General features: G+C 43.5%; 6 protein-coding genes across 6 annotated transcripts; 4 read left to right on the top strand and 2 right to left on the bottom strand.

The window, feature by feature from the left end:
• Positions 1-2,450: 2,450 nt before the first annotated feature.
• Positions 2,451-2,867, top strand: OM14 (Om14p; the record flags this gene model as incomplete). The annotated part of the gene is made up of 1 exon (XM_018364455.1): positions 2,451-2,867. One exon carries the CDS (start codon positions 2,451-2,453, stop codon positions 2,865-2,867), a length of 417 nt encoding a protein of 138 aa, XP_018223256.1.
• A 315-nt stretch (positions 2,868-3,182) lies between these two features.
• Positions 3,183-6,044, top strand: ROT2 (glucan 1,3-alpha-glucosidase ROT2; the record flags this gene model as incomplete). The annotated part of the gene is made up of 1 exon (XM_018364454.1): positions 3,183-6,044. One exon carries the CDS (start codon positions 3,183-3,185, stop codon positions 6,042-6,044), a length of 2,862 nt encoding a protein of 953 aa, XP_018223255.1.
• Positions 6,045-6,149: 105 nt separating this feature from the next.
• Positions 6,150-7,064, bottom strand: SLX1 (endonuclease; the record flags this gene model as incomplete). Its single annotated transcript, XM_018364453.1, has 1 exon — positions 6,150-7,064. The coding sequence occupies one exon, from the start codon at positions 7,062-7,064 to the stop codon at positions 6,150-6,152; it is 915 nt and encodes a 304-aa protein (XP_018223254.1).
• Positions 7,065-7,244: 180 nt separating this feature from the next.
• Positions 7,245-8,795, top strand: MCX1 (Mcx1p; the record flags this gene model as incomplete). Its single annotated transcript, XM_018364452.1, has 1 exon — positions 7,245-8,795. One exon carries the CDS (start codon positions 7,245-7,247, stop codon positions 8,793-8,795), a length of 1,551 nt encoding a protein of 516 aa, XP_018223253.1.
• A 254-nt stretch (positions 8,796-9,049) lies between these two features.
• DI49_1249 (uncharacterized protein) lies at positions 9,050-11,752 on the bottom strand (the record flags this gene model as incomplete). Its single annotated transcript, XM_018364451.1, has 1 exon — positions 9,050-11,752. The coding sequence occupies one exon, from the start codon at positions 11,750-11,752 to the stop codon at positions 9,050-9,052; it is 2,703 nt and encodes a 900-aa protein (XP_018223252.1).
• Positions 11,753-12,101: 349 nt separating this feature from the next.
• TDP1 (tyrosyl-DNA phosphodiesterase 1) lies at positions 12,102-13,706 on the top strand (the record flags this gene model as incomplete). The annotated part of the gene is made up of 1 exon (XM_018364450.1): positions 12,102-13,706. The coding sequence occupies one exon, from the start codon at positions 12,102-12,104 to the stop codon at positions 13,704-13,706; it is 1,605 nt and encodes a 534-aa protein (XP_018223251.1).
• Positions 13,707-13,936: the final 230 nt, after the last annotated feature.

Here is a 13,936-nt window from a genome sequence, read left to right as displayed (position 1 = left end):
CCGCCGCTGCTGGAGCAGATCATCTCCGGCGGGCTGCGGCCCAAGCTGACGACGCTGGAGAAGTCGCAGCTCGACTGGGCCAGCTACGTCGACCGCGCCGGGCTCAACGACGAGCTGGTGCTGCACAACAAGGACGGGTTCCTGGCACGGCAGGAGTTTCTGCAGCGGGTCGGTTCCGCGGAGGACGAGCGGTACCGGGAACTGCGCCGCCAGCAGCTGGCGCAGCAGCAACAGCAGGAGGACGGTGGGCCCTAGCATGTGTAGTTAGTTTTATCTTAATTTGTTATGTTATGTTATGTTATGTTAAGTTTTGTTTTAACCGCCGAGGTGTTTCGTGCCGTCGGGTGTGATGCACGCGCAGGGTGTGGGTGTGGGTGGCAAAACGCCGCAGAGCCTTTTTTTTTTTTTTTCGCTTTTTYTTTTTCTCTGCGCTTGCGATCGGTCCATTCGACAAAAACATATAAAAAGGACCGCCTGCTCTTTTCTTCCACCGATGAGCTGTGTTCTCTTGAGTGTTTTTTCTTGGTTTATTTTTTAAATCCCCACGAATCTCTTTGCCTTTTGGCTTAGATCAAGTGTAGTATCTGTTCTTTTCAGTGTAACAACTGAAATGACCTCAATGAGGCTCATTACCTTTTACTTTGTTACAAACACACTTTTTGGCACTCAAAACAATAAATGGACGGGGAGAGACTTTCCCAGCGGGGTGTTGCCGCTAATGTCAGGTTTCGCTACTCCGTGCCGCCATATTTTCCTCGCTTATGGTTCCTCCATAGCGCGTTTTTATGATGGTTTTTGAGACTGGTTTTTGAAACGGTGGCGACGTATGGTTGTTGGTTCTGCTCTTTTTTCCCACGAGCACCGGGTATTTCTTTGCAGGGCGCTTTCCGTCTCTTTTTTTTTGCTTCCTTTTTTCTGTCTGCGTGTGTTTTTGCTGTGCCCTTTTCCCTGTCTTACCGGACTGTTTATATCTGTGTGGACTCTGGTTCTTTTTTTTACGATGGCGGGGACAACTCGAGAGGCGATTCCTTCATGGGGGATGCATTGGTGCGGACGAGGCGTGTTGGTCTGCGGTTCTTTTTACCGGTTCTTCCTTAGCCTGCGGCAGTGCGGGAGGGCGTTTTGGCCTTGCGTTGTCTTTTGGTTCGCAGGAAAGGCATCTTCGGATGCCTTTCCTGATGTAATAGGGTAAGCTTGCTTACCCCCCAAAGGCCGACCAAGGTTGATGCTGCTCTCTCTGCAGTGTCGCAGGGTCTAGGAGGAGCATGGTGAGGGGTGGCCGTGGCCAGTGCGCTTTGTTGCTAACGTGCCGGTGTCTATCCCGTGACGGCGTCGCATTTTCTGGCTGTTTCCTGTTTTTTGTTCAGAGAGAAGCGGTTTTCGCTGGATTGAATGGAAATGGAGGTCTGCCGGGGAGGAGAAGGCGCGGCAGGAGCACTGCGGGGGGGTTCTGGGAGAGAGAAAGAGAGAGGCTGGGAGACGAGCTGTGAGGGGAGCTAAGCTCTGTGTTTGCCGGGGGCGAAGGCGGGAACAAGGACTGTCGCGACTGTTCCAAGGTCGGCCTTATTAACCGACTATGTCATGGGGGCGTGTCTTTTGGAGGGATCGAGGGAAGCCAGGCGGCATGGGGGAAGGGGTCTGATGGTCGACAGCCTGCTGCTAAAGTCAGAGACGTCGCGGTCCTTGCACCTGGAAGTCGTTTCGGCTTCCTTTTCGACCGCTTGATGTTTCTCTAGTCTTTCCGTTCGCCCTTTATTGTTTTTTAATTTTTTTTTCCTTTAACTTTGCATGAATGAGTCCATTCATAGAGCGAAAGGAGAAACACTATGTATGTATGTACGTACGTAAACGTCTGTAAACGTCTGTCTATATATCTATCTGCACTGCGCAACCGCTACTTGGCAGCATGCTCTTTGACAACCCGCTGCGACAAGGCCCTGGCAGCCTCCCATTGTCTGTCGCGGGTCCAGCGACCCACCACGTTGGACGTGTGCACGTACTCGCACAAGGCCGCATTGGCCCTGGACCACGAGCCCCTGGCCACTCCTCTGGCCGCACCCACCACACACCATAACCGGTACAATCCGCTTTTCATTTTGCTCTTGTTTGTTCTTGTTTGCTCTTTTGTTCTTGTTCTGCTCCTGCTCTTGTTCCTGTTCTGCTTTTTTGGCAAACAATTCTTTTTCACCGGCCCCTTCCCCTGCCCTTTTGCCGCCCCGGGCCAGCGGCCAATGACGCCGACGCTACTCCTCTCCCGTTAATCGGCCCTGCGTATATAAAGTGTCGATCAATGGCCCACTCCATCCGAAACCGCCGGCGTGGCTCTTTCCAACCTATACAACACACCATCTCCCTCCCCAGCATCGTATACCATGTCTGCAACGTATGTACACGCACCACATTTTCCCCCACATTTCCCTTTGCGCTTTCTTTAACTAACGTCTATCGCCATGACTATCCTGCTTTTCCCCAGTGCTAAACACGACAACGCTAGTCCAAACGCCCACCCTGAAGACAAGGGCCATCATCACAACAACAAGAAGGACTGCGCCATCGAGCACTTGAAGGCGCGTCTCAACGACGCCTCTGCTGCCGCCTGCAGCTATCTGCACGCCTTCGTCCTCAAGGCCCAGGACGTGGCCAGAGTGTGCCTTCTAGAACTGCAAAACCCGGTTGTCCTGGTCAACCTGGTGCTGCACTCCTCCGTGCTGTGCTACCTGTGTAACGGCTACGCAAACCACAACGTGCGGTTTTTGAAGGGCAAGCCCAACTCCACCGTCTTGACCACAACCGCCGGCGCCCTGGGGCTGTTGACCCTAGACGGCCTGATCTCCAAGAAATACTATTCCAGATTCGACAAGAAGTAACTAGAAACTATTTAATAACATCCTTCCACACACTCACTATATACATAATATTTTATAACTGCCGCAGCTAATTCTTCGCAAGGAACCCGCCTAACTCTCTCTCTCTCTCTTTTCCCGCAGCGTGTTATACGCCTTTATAATGTAACAGTTCTCAGTTTTCTCTCTTTTACCCACTACCCTTATTTAGTTTACCCGGACTGCGCTTTCTCGCACTACGTAATTTCACTGGTATCATTATAGAACACGGCAATGTGATCTTAGCACCACAGGATCCTTGACGTGAAGGCAGTCAGCTTTCCAACGAACGCGTCTAGCATGGTCCTTTTGAAATGGCTGGTATGCCAACTGGTCCTCTTCGCGTCACTGTCGCATGCGTTTACCGACTATCTTTTGAAGAAATGTGCGCAATCTGGGTTTTGCCATAGAAACAGGGTCTATTCTGACAACATCGCCAAGTCGCATCACTGCTACTACAAGCTGGACGCCCAATCTATTGCTCATGACCCGCTTCAGAACTCCCTTTCTGCCACCATAATCAAAACCATACCAAGACTGGACGGCGCTGACATAGCCGTTGAGCTGCCCTTTTCGCTTTCTTTTCTACAAGACCACTCCGTAAGATTCACTATCGATGAGAAGGAGAGGACCGTTGCCAGCGGGGGCTCTCTACTCGCCTCCCAACGGTACAATGAAACCTGGATGTACGCCTTCGACGGGAAGTTCCACGACGAGGCGAACAAGACCAACTTCCCAGAGCTACGCTTTGCCAAGCAAGAACACTCCACAGACTCGCTTTGGTCGAGACTGTCCTCATTCCTCACCCATTCGAACTCTACTACGGACACTATCCATTTGCAAAATGGTAACATATCGCTGGAAATCCTCACCGAGCCCTTCCAGCTGAAAATCTACTGGCAGAATAGCTTAAGACTTATAGTAAATGAGCGGAACTTTCTAAATATCGAGCACCAAAGGTCTAAAGAGGAAAATTTTGCTCACGTGCTCCCAGAGGAAACCACTTTCAACATGTTCAAAGACGATTTCATGTACTCCAAGCACGACACTATGCCTCTGGGGCCCGAATCGGTTGCGTTGGATTTCACCTTCTTCCAATCCACAAACGTTTTCGGTATACCGGAACATCCAACTTCCCTACGGCTGATGGACACTTCGCAGGGGGAGCCTTACAGGCTGTTCAACGTCGACGTCTTCGAGTACAACATCGGGACCACCCAACCAATGTACGGGTCCATCCCATTCATGTTCTCCTCGTCGTCCACGTCCGTCTTCTGGGTCAATGCCGCTGATACTTGGGTGGACATCAACTACGATACTCAGCAGAATAAAACAATGACTCACTGGATTTCAGAAAATGGTGTCGTGGATGTAGTTATCTCCCTGGGACAGGATATTCCTGCAGTCATTGACAAGTTTACCGACTTGACTGGCCGACCATTCCTGCCACCAATGTCGTCTATTGGGTACCACCAGTGTAGATGGAACTACAACGATGAAACGGATGTTCTCACCGTGGATGCTCAGATGGACGCTAACGAGATTCCGTACGATTTCATTTGGCTGGACTTGGAATACACAAACGACAAGAAATATTTTACATGGAAACCGAACTCTTTCCCCAACCCAAAGAGACTGTTATCGAAATTGAACAAGCTGGGAAGAAACCTAGTCGTGTTGATCGATCCTCATTTAAAGAAGGGTTACGAGATTAGCGACAGTGTAATTAACGAAAACGTCGCCGTCAAGGATCATAATGGCAACGACTACGTGGGCCATTGCTGGCCAGGCAACTCCATCTGGATCGATACTATGAGTGAGTACGGTCAGAAAATCTGGAAATCCTTTTTTGAGAAATTTATGGACTTACCAGCCGATTTGACAAATTTGTTCATTTGGAATGATATGAACGAGCCTTCGATATTCGATGGTCCGGAAACCACTGCACCAAAGGATTTAATTCACGACAATCATACCGAGGAGAGATCTATCCATAACCTGTACGGTTTATCCGTTCATGAAGCCACTTATGATGCGGTCAAATCAATCTACTCTTCATCCGATAAACGTCCCTTCCTTTTAACAAGAGCATTTTTTGCCGGCTCTCAACGTACGGCGGCCACATGGACTGGTGATAACGTTGCTACTTGGGACTACCTAAAGATTTCCATACCCATGGTTTTATCGAACAACGTCGCTGGGATGCCATTTATCGGAGCCGATATTGCTGGCTTTGCTGAAGATCCGACACCTGAACTAATTGCCCGTTGGTATCAAGCAGGTTTGTGGTACCCATTCTTTAGAGCCCATGCTCATATCGATACTAAGAGAAGAGAGCCTTACCTGTTTGATGACCCTTTGAAATCTATCGTTCGTGACACCATTCAGCTGAGATATTTCTTATTGCCCACCTTATACACTATGTTTTATAAATCAAGTACCACTGGATTTCCTATAATGAATCCAATGTTTATTGAGCACCCAGAATTTCCCGAGTTATACGACATCGATAACCAATTTTATTGGGGTGACTCAGGTTTGTTGATTAAACCTGTTACGGATCCTGGTCAATCGGAAATTGAAATGATTTTTCCACCCGGTGTCTTTTACGATTTTGAATCAATGGCCTCTTTCGTAAACACTGGAGCCGACCCAGCAGTGAAAATCATTCCTACACCACTAGATAAGATCCCATTTTTCATTGAAGGGGGACACATCATTACCATAAAAGATAAGTATAGAAGATCCTCAAAGCTGATGAAAAACGATCCATATGTCCTAGTTATTGCTCCAGATGTCAAAGGTCATGCTGTAGGTGATTTATATGTTGATGATGGAGAGACTTTTGGCTATCAAAGAGGTGAATACGCAAAGACTCGGTTCGTTTTAGAAGACGGTCATATCCTAAAAAACGTTCCAAGTCATACTCCAGATAATCTGATGAACATTCACAATGACGTGTTGAGAAATACAAATATTGAAAAGATTATCGTTGCGAAGAACGAACTACAACGTGATATAGCATTGAAGGACTCCGTGACAATCAAACAAGGTGGTGAAGAACGATCATTCCCCACTAAACTATCACATGAAGATGACAATAAGATTATCATCATGAACCCAATGCTCGATATAACCGAAAACTGGGAACTAATCTTTTAGGAAGGATAGAAAGATAATAATACTGTTGTGCCTTTTTAACTCCTTTTATAAATGTACTTAAAATATAACAAATAACCTCCACCTATTAAAAAAAAAGAAGTGGTTCTACTTTCCGTATGCTATTTTCATTCTTGTAGAATACTTGACCAATGTCGTCCATTGCCAGAGTTTCTCGCAGTTGGGGCATTTACCTCCTTTAGGTATCAAGTTTCTTTTTCCCATTATCAACTGTTCATCATCTAAAAAGTATCTATACAGGCATTTCAAATGACTAATACATCCGCATTTTTCATTATCGCAAAGTGCAATGAACGGTTTTAAGACTTTTTTTTCAGATGTGTAGTCAATCTCTTTCTCGCAGATCCCACATCGTATTAAACCTGTAGTCAATTTTTCCTCAAAAGATTCAAATGTCGTCTTTTCAGTTGCAAGAACCTTGGTGTAAACAATCTCTATCAGTTTCAGATTCTCGTCACTATGATCCATGAGATCGTCTATGGTGTTTCCCTTTGGTTCATTAAGAGCATTCTCACATATCTGAACATTTATTTCAATTGATCCATTTTCAATTTTAAATTTATCTTGCTTCCAAATTCCCCAGCTCTTTAAATTGAAAATTTCAACAGTCAAGTTCATCCGTTGGAAGAACTCATGCCGTAGTAGTAACTTCATCAATGCAATTTTATGGTGCAGAGTTCGTCCACCTGCTTTATGCTTTACTATTCGATCGTTCTCAGCTATATAATGCGTTTGATATCCATGTTGCCACGCATGTTCAAATTGTAAAGCTGCGATTTTACTTGGGAAGCCTCGTACAATCATTATCATTTCCCAGGGTCTTGAACCGTCACGTTTAGTTCTGTATGCCCCACCAACTGTCAGCTTCCCATTATGCTGCCTTAAACGTCGTATTGGGTTTGGAGTTGATCCTATATAAAACGACTGTCTTTTGTTGATCGATTGTAGCAGATAGCAGCAATAAAACTGAGGAAACTGATGCTGTGTTGTTTGCTGTGACATGCTACTTTTCTTGTTGTCCTGTTAATTTTTCGAAAATACAGTAGTTAATGGTGAAAATGTTTTTCGATGTTCGAAATATATTAGTCTTCTGATTGATATACTTTGATAACAAGCAAAAAAGTAGCAATTCATTAAAAAAGAGGCCCATAGTCCAAGGTTCTTTTTAAACGCTTTACAGTAATGTTGAGATTTACAGGCCAAAACTTGGCTAAATCCTATTATAGTAGAATTGGGAGATATGCTGCTACTGCTTCTGGAAAGCTGGCACAGTCACGCTTGTCGAATATACAAACTCCAAAAACGCTAAAGAAATTTCTCGACGAATATATTATTGGTCAAGATATTGGTAAGAAAGTTTTGAGTGTTGCAGTTTATAATCATTATCTGAGGATCAATGACAAACAAAAGAAAAGGGAACTACAAAGGCAGAGGGAATTGATAGAACAGGAAAGACTTACGGATGACAAAGATGAACCTATCTTCAATGGGAATAGTGAGGCCAAAGCAGGCTGGAAGAATCTTCAGAGACAGTTTAATTCAGTAGGTCAAGAAGCGGAAGAAAATTTAGAATTAAGCAAGAGTAATGTTCTAGTTGTTGGTCCTTCAGGCTCTGGTAAGACTTTATTGGCAACAACGCTAGCGAAAATACTAAACGTCCCTATTGCAATAACTGATTGTACGCAGTTGACGCAAGCCGGTTACATAGGTGAAGATGTCGAAGTGTGCATTGAAAGACTGCTGGTCAATGCCGAGTTTGATGTTGCAAAGGCAGAGAAGGGTATTATCGTCCTTGATGAGATTGACAAGTTGGCGAAGCCTGCCGCAAGTATTGGTACCAAGGATGTGTCTGGAGAAGGTGTTCAACAGTCGCTGCTAAAAATTATTGAGGGCCATAAAGTAGAAATTGCCGTTAAAAGGCCTGTCAAACATGATATTGACGGGCAAAAGAATCAAACCACAACCAAAAAGGATGAAATATTTGTCGTCGACACATCGAATATCCTCTTTATGATTATGGGCGCATTTGTTGGTTTAGATAAGCATATCGTCAGAAGGATAGAAAATATAAGGAAAAGTCAAAATACCAAAGAGGCAGATCAACCATCAAAAATCAATGACCAAGAAAGAATGAAGAAGCTCAGGTTCAGTAATACACTTGAGCAAGTAGAATTGGACAACGGGAAAAAAGTATGTGCTTTAGATTTGACTACACCATCAGATTTAGTAAGTTTTGGTTTAATTCCTGAACTGATTGGGAGAGTTCCTATCATAACTGCATTGCAACCCCTTCAAAGGGATGATTTATTTCATATCTTGAAAGAACCAAAAAATGCCCTGCTAGACCAATATGAGTATATTTTTAAACAATTTGGTGTCAAGCTGTGCATCACACAAAAGGCTCTGAAAAAAGTTGCCCAATTCGCCCTCAAAGAAGGAACTGGTGCTAGAGGTTTGAGAGGAATAATGGAGAGACTACTGTTGAACGTCAATTATGATTGTCCGGGGTCCGATATTGCTTATGTTTTAGTGAACGAAGCTACAGTTGACTCATTACAAGAAACTGAACATTCCTTGGCTTCCCACGTGGATGTGAAGTATTATTCTAATGATCAAAAAGACGATTTGGTTCACGATGTTTATGAAGAAGATAAGAAATTAGGAACAATGTTAGAAAAGGAGTTCGGAAATTCAGCCAGAATCCATACGCACACAATCCAAGGCAAGTTTTGATGAAGAGAAAATTGATCTATATAAAATATATGTATACATATATACAAATGTAGTAAATGAACAAGTAAGCCACTGGTAAAAATAGTATGTCATGAAGGGTCATAAAATTGAATAAAATATATTGTAAAATGCTTCCTGGGCTTAGGATTCTGCTTATTTGTTCGGACGCTTTTGTCAAATAATAATCAATTAAGTTGAAAGTAATAATAAAACGGTTTTCATACAAGAAAAAAAATAGTATAGAAAAGCATTTTTTACTTCGTGTATGGCTGCTTTGGTTTTTGTGCCACAACGTATAAGGTTCTGAAGCAACCAGAATTGTTGTCAATTTTTCCCATATGTTCTTCCACATATCGTTGAAAAAGAGTGGAAGGATCGGTATCTTTTGGAGGAGTGCTACTATCTGGCAGTTGCTTCCTTAACATATGATCCCAAGCATTTAATGAGTTGAGTTCATTTAAAAACCCCATATCTGTTTTAAGGTCACCAGTTTTTAAGCTTAGAACTGAAGATTTAATCCCTGTAAACCCTACGTCTTTAAATGTTTTCGTTAAGTGCTTGGTTGGATGAATGTGAAGAYCTTTGTTGATTGCATCAATAGACATAGCATCGAATGTCTTTTCTCTTTCTTTTGTTGTCAAAAACTCATCTCCAGCATTATTAGTGTCGTCATTGCCAGGATTTGCATTATAGTAGGTATTCGATATTCTTAAGTCTGGAACAATTGCAAGAGCGTAACCGCCAGGAATAATTGACCTGTATATCTCCCTCAGTAGAGCCTTCCATTTATAATAACTTAAACTTGTCCAAACCCAAGGGCATATTACGGCAGGTATAGTATCAGAAGCGAATGGTAATCTTAATTGTAGATATTCTTTGCCGTAGGTGGCTGCACTCTTTGCTCTATCTAATCCTTCATTTGGAACAATGTCTTCTGTATCAGTAGAAGCTGGTGATGATATAAGTGACTCGCCTTGGGATTGGGGCTGTGAATTCAAAGGATTCTTGATTTCCTTTGGCAGGATAAATTGTGTTGGCAAATCAATTTCTTTATAGTTATTCAAGGTTCGGCAAAAAAAGTTTTCTAGCCATTCGTTCTGAAGTGTTTGACTGGTTGACTTGGTATGATGGACTTTGTCTGCCCGGAAATTGCTAGGAAGGTGTGATTGTGGTTGCATCTTTGGGGAAGAAGAAGAAGATATGTTAGGCGAAGTTGAAGGACTCGTAGCATGGGAAGTCGATGCGAATTGGGAGTGTTTTCTCTTAAAAAAATTAACAAACCCTGATTTTTTGTTGCCCTTGGCGGGACTTTTCTTTCTCTTGCTTATTTCTGCCGCTGAGGATGGTAATGATAAAGATCTAGTTGAAGCAAATGGATCATTTGAGTAATCTTCATCAATGCCTTGATTAAAGTTGTTTCTCAAAATACGCTCTTTTGCGTCATTAGTAAAAAATTTTCTATTCATGCAATCAAACATATATTCTGAAGCGTTGGAAGAGTTTAACTCAATGATTTCTCGCTCATCGGAAACAATTTTTACTTTGGAGCCTTTCCTGGGGAAATAATTCTGCAAATTCGTCAAATCTTCAGGCAGGTCACTATTGTCATCTGTTCTCTTGTTTTGAGTATCTTTGTTGCCATTGTCAACCATCAAGGGAGACAAATCCAATGGGAAGTCCGCAATGTTTAAGCTTGGCTCGTCGTAAGCTAGCTGCCAACCTGCCAGGGTTTTATGCAGTGGTCTTATTAGCAAAATGTCAATTTCATCTAATGGATCCGATAATACTGGTCTCGGGGAGTTTTGCTCTATATCTAGTTGTTGAATATATAATGTGGGATCACTGAGTTTATTGCTGGTCGAACTGATTATAGGATTGGAATGTTGCCTTGTAGTTGGTTTCCTTTTGATTAATTCCTGTACCACTTCAGATGAAAAAAAAAACGAGTTTGATTGTAATAAAAACTTCTGGGCCTGGGCCAGCCATAATTGAATAAGCGATTCAATCTCAGAATAGTCCTTTGATGGGTCAAACGACGGGAAAGATTTAACTTCAGTTTCGATGCTTATGATGCTTTCAATGTTAAATGGATAACACTCAAATGCGTATTTTCTGGACTTTAGGTATGTTGTTAAAAATTCAATGTATGAATTCAACCTTTTTTTAGCAAAAATTAGTGAATCTTTTGGCGAAGAATCCATATTAAAAGATAGGAAAAGGTCCATTCTATTAAAGAGCTCATTATGATTCGGATCGTACTTTATTTGTTTGAATTCACCGTCTATGCAAATATTAATGAAATTATGGTTTCCTGAGGCTGATCTAATTAAAAGAGAGGAATCAGAGTTTGGCAAGCTGTTCCAGTCCCATCTTTTCCTGGAGTGAAGTTTTTGAACAACGTTTGAGGTAGCGCCATGTAGGCCGCCTCCTCCACGACCATTCCCGACCATATTGGATACGATGAATCGAGGTGTAGAGGAGTCAGATGAGGGGTTTGCCCTCGACTCAACCCCCGGAGTTCCGTCTCTACTGTCCAGTTTATTCGTTATATGACAAGGGTGCAAAGCAGCTTTGGAAATCTGGACAGGTTTTAGTCTGGATACAGAAGATGATGCTGTGGAATCTGATGATCTTCTTGACGTGTTTGATAACAAGTCATCTGGCAGCCTCAGGCTTGGAAAATGTAAAGGTGAATCAAAAGAGGGGAATTTCTCAGAATGATGGCTGACTTGCGGAGAGCGTGATTCTGCAGAAGCATTTGAATGAGGGGTTCCATCTTTGTTCTCCTTTTCCTGCTTCCCTTTTTCTTTGTCGTTGTTTTTGTGTTCAGTGGTGACTGATCCCGGACCCGTACAATAATCATGTGGTTTTAAATTTGCAAATTTGTTGCTAGGAACACTTGTTGAGCTCTTATCATTTTTGTTCTCAGTATTCTTTGCGTCCTTAGTGGAGCACATCGTAATTACGTTAGCAGTCTAATAATAAGCGGAGTTGATAATGAGAGAACACAGGGAAAGAAGCAAATATTCCAACACGTGTCTTTGTTATGACTATTAATATGTCTTATGCTTGTCTCAGTAGTTACTGATTGTATTCGGACGATATGAGCAATGTGTTTCAACGTAGCTGGTGAGTATTTGCAACTTTCCATTGATCCCTTCCTATATATTTCGGTGGCCGCACTTAAGTGCGGAAAAGGTGACATAATATAGTTCTTATGAAAAGGAAAATAATAGGTAATATGATGAGCCCGGACAAGAATAACGATGACAAGAAGTCAGATGGCGATCAGTGTAAAGAGGATCAATGAGTGGTGCCAAAAGAAAGAGATCTGAGGTCGCTGAACAGGTGGCACAACGATGGAAGAGTTTCAGGTATAGTGCAGATGCTGGAAAAAAAACTACAAATGGTAAGGACGATGACGACTGTGTCATAATCGATGAATCAGAAGTTATCGATTTGACTAAGTCGGAACAAGAGGCGGAGGAAAAGGAAACGGTGGATGACACGACAAACAAGGCAACTTTCAAACTAATCAGGTCAGATTTCTATGAAGGAAAGGCTTCCATGGTTGAGGCCGACGATTTGATCACTTTGAAAGATATATTCTGTGACGCAAGACTCAAAAAAAGCATACTCTTCAGTTTCCAATATGAGCTCGATTTTCTGCTGAGACAATTTCACCGAAATATTGAGAATATAACCATTGTGGGCCAAAGGGGGACGATTGTACCCGTCGAAGCAAGTTCTATGGATGCAGCGCTCTCGCTAGCACTTCGCAAGATCAAGCTGATCGAGATCACTATGCCCCCGTATGCTTCTCACCACACTAAGCTGATTATAAACTTTTACGATAATGGTGAATGCAAGATATTTTTGCCCTCGAACAACTTTACCGCCATGGAGACCAATCTCCCTCAGCAAGTGTGTTGGTGCAGTCCCGTTTTACAAATAGAAGAAGAGCAGTCGTTAGTACCGTTTAAGGCCGGCTTGATAGACTACCTCCGGTCATATCATGTGAGGGACATCGACGAGCTAATTTTGAAAAGCGTGGAATCCGTTAACTTTGCACCGTTAAGTGAATTGGAGTTCGTGTATTCCACGCCGTCCAAATTCCAGCCGTCAGGATTGACTATGTTCTACAATAAACTTCAGGAGCTTTCAGTCGGTGCGGAGACTAGTGATGCTATAGAGCATTATTTGTGCCAGACCTCATCCATAGGGACGTCGCTTTCAAGAGCGAAGGACGAAAATTTATGGACACATTTGATGGTCCCTTTGTTCACGGGCATCATACCTGCGCTAGTAGAGGGCACCAAGAAAGTGCACGTACCGGCGACGGAATCCTTATTGACCGCCTATGCGCAGAGGAAGATCAAGCCGTATATTGTCTTTCCCACTGAACAAGAGTTCACCACGAGTCCATTAAAGCGGGCTAGTTCCGGGTGGTTCCATTTCCAGTATCTGCAAAAAAAGAGCTATTATGACATGCTACGAAACCGATTCCGAGTCTTCTACAAGCAAGACCCAGCAATGGTTACCAGAGCACGTGGTACCACGCCCGCGCACTCCAAATTCTACATGCATTCCACCACGAAGTCGACCGAACCCTGCGATGCATCGCGAGTGTTCCACGAGCTGGACTGGTGCCTCTATACCTCCGCAAACCTCAGTCAGACTGCATGGGGCACCATCTCGAGGAAACCACGCAACTATGAGGCAGGTGTGCTTTATCACAGTAGCAGGTTGGCGGATACCCGGAAGGTCACGTGCCGCAGCTTCGCACGTGAGCGCCGGGCGAAAGGAGAGGGTATCCAAAGTCACGTGGTAGTACCTTTCACACTACCCGTTGTACCGTACAACGCCGCCGGCGACGAATGTTTTTGTTTTGCCCGTCACGAGAATGAATAGCACACGCAATCTTCCATATTATCGCATATTTTGGGCACTATAGTGTGGATGATATCAGCAGATGTGGATATCGATCGCTCTGGACGATGCTGTTTGCTCGGATCTAAATTGCTCTTTTTCTTTTCGCCCTCGGACCGAATGGGAGCTCGGGTACTCGGATTTGAAGTTTCCGGGCCCTTTACTCTCTTTTTTTTTTTTCACGATAATATCAGTATATAATAGAGGAATTA

Source organism: Saccharomyces eubayanus, chromosome IV, assembly GCF_001298625.1.
Source record: "Saccharomyces eubayanus strain FM1318 chromosome IV, whole genome shotgun sequence".
In the NCBI taxonomy this organism is placed as follows: domain Eukaryota; kingdom Fungi; phylum Ascomycota; class Saccharomycetes; order Saccharomycetales; family Saccharomycetaceae; genus Saccharomyces; species Saccharomyces eubayanus.
The sequence above is the reverse complement of the archived record's forward strand: the minus strand, read 5'-3'. Positions and strand labels throughout refer to the sequence as shown.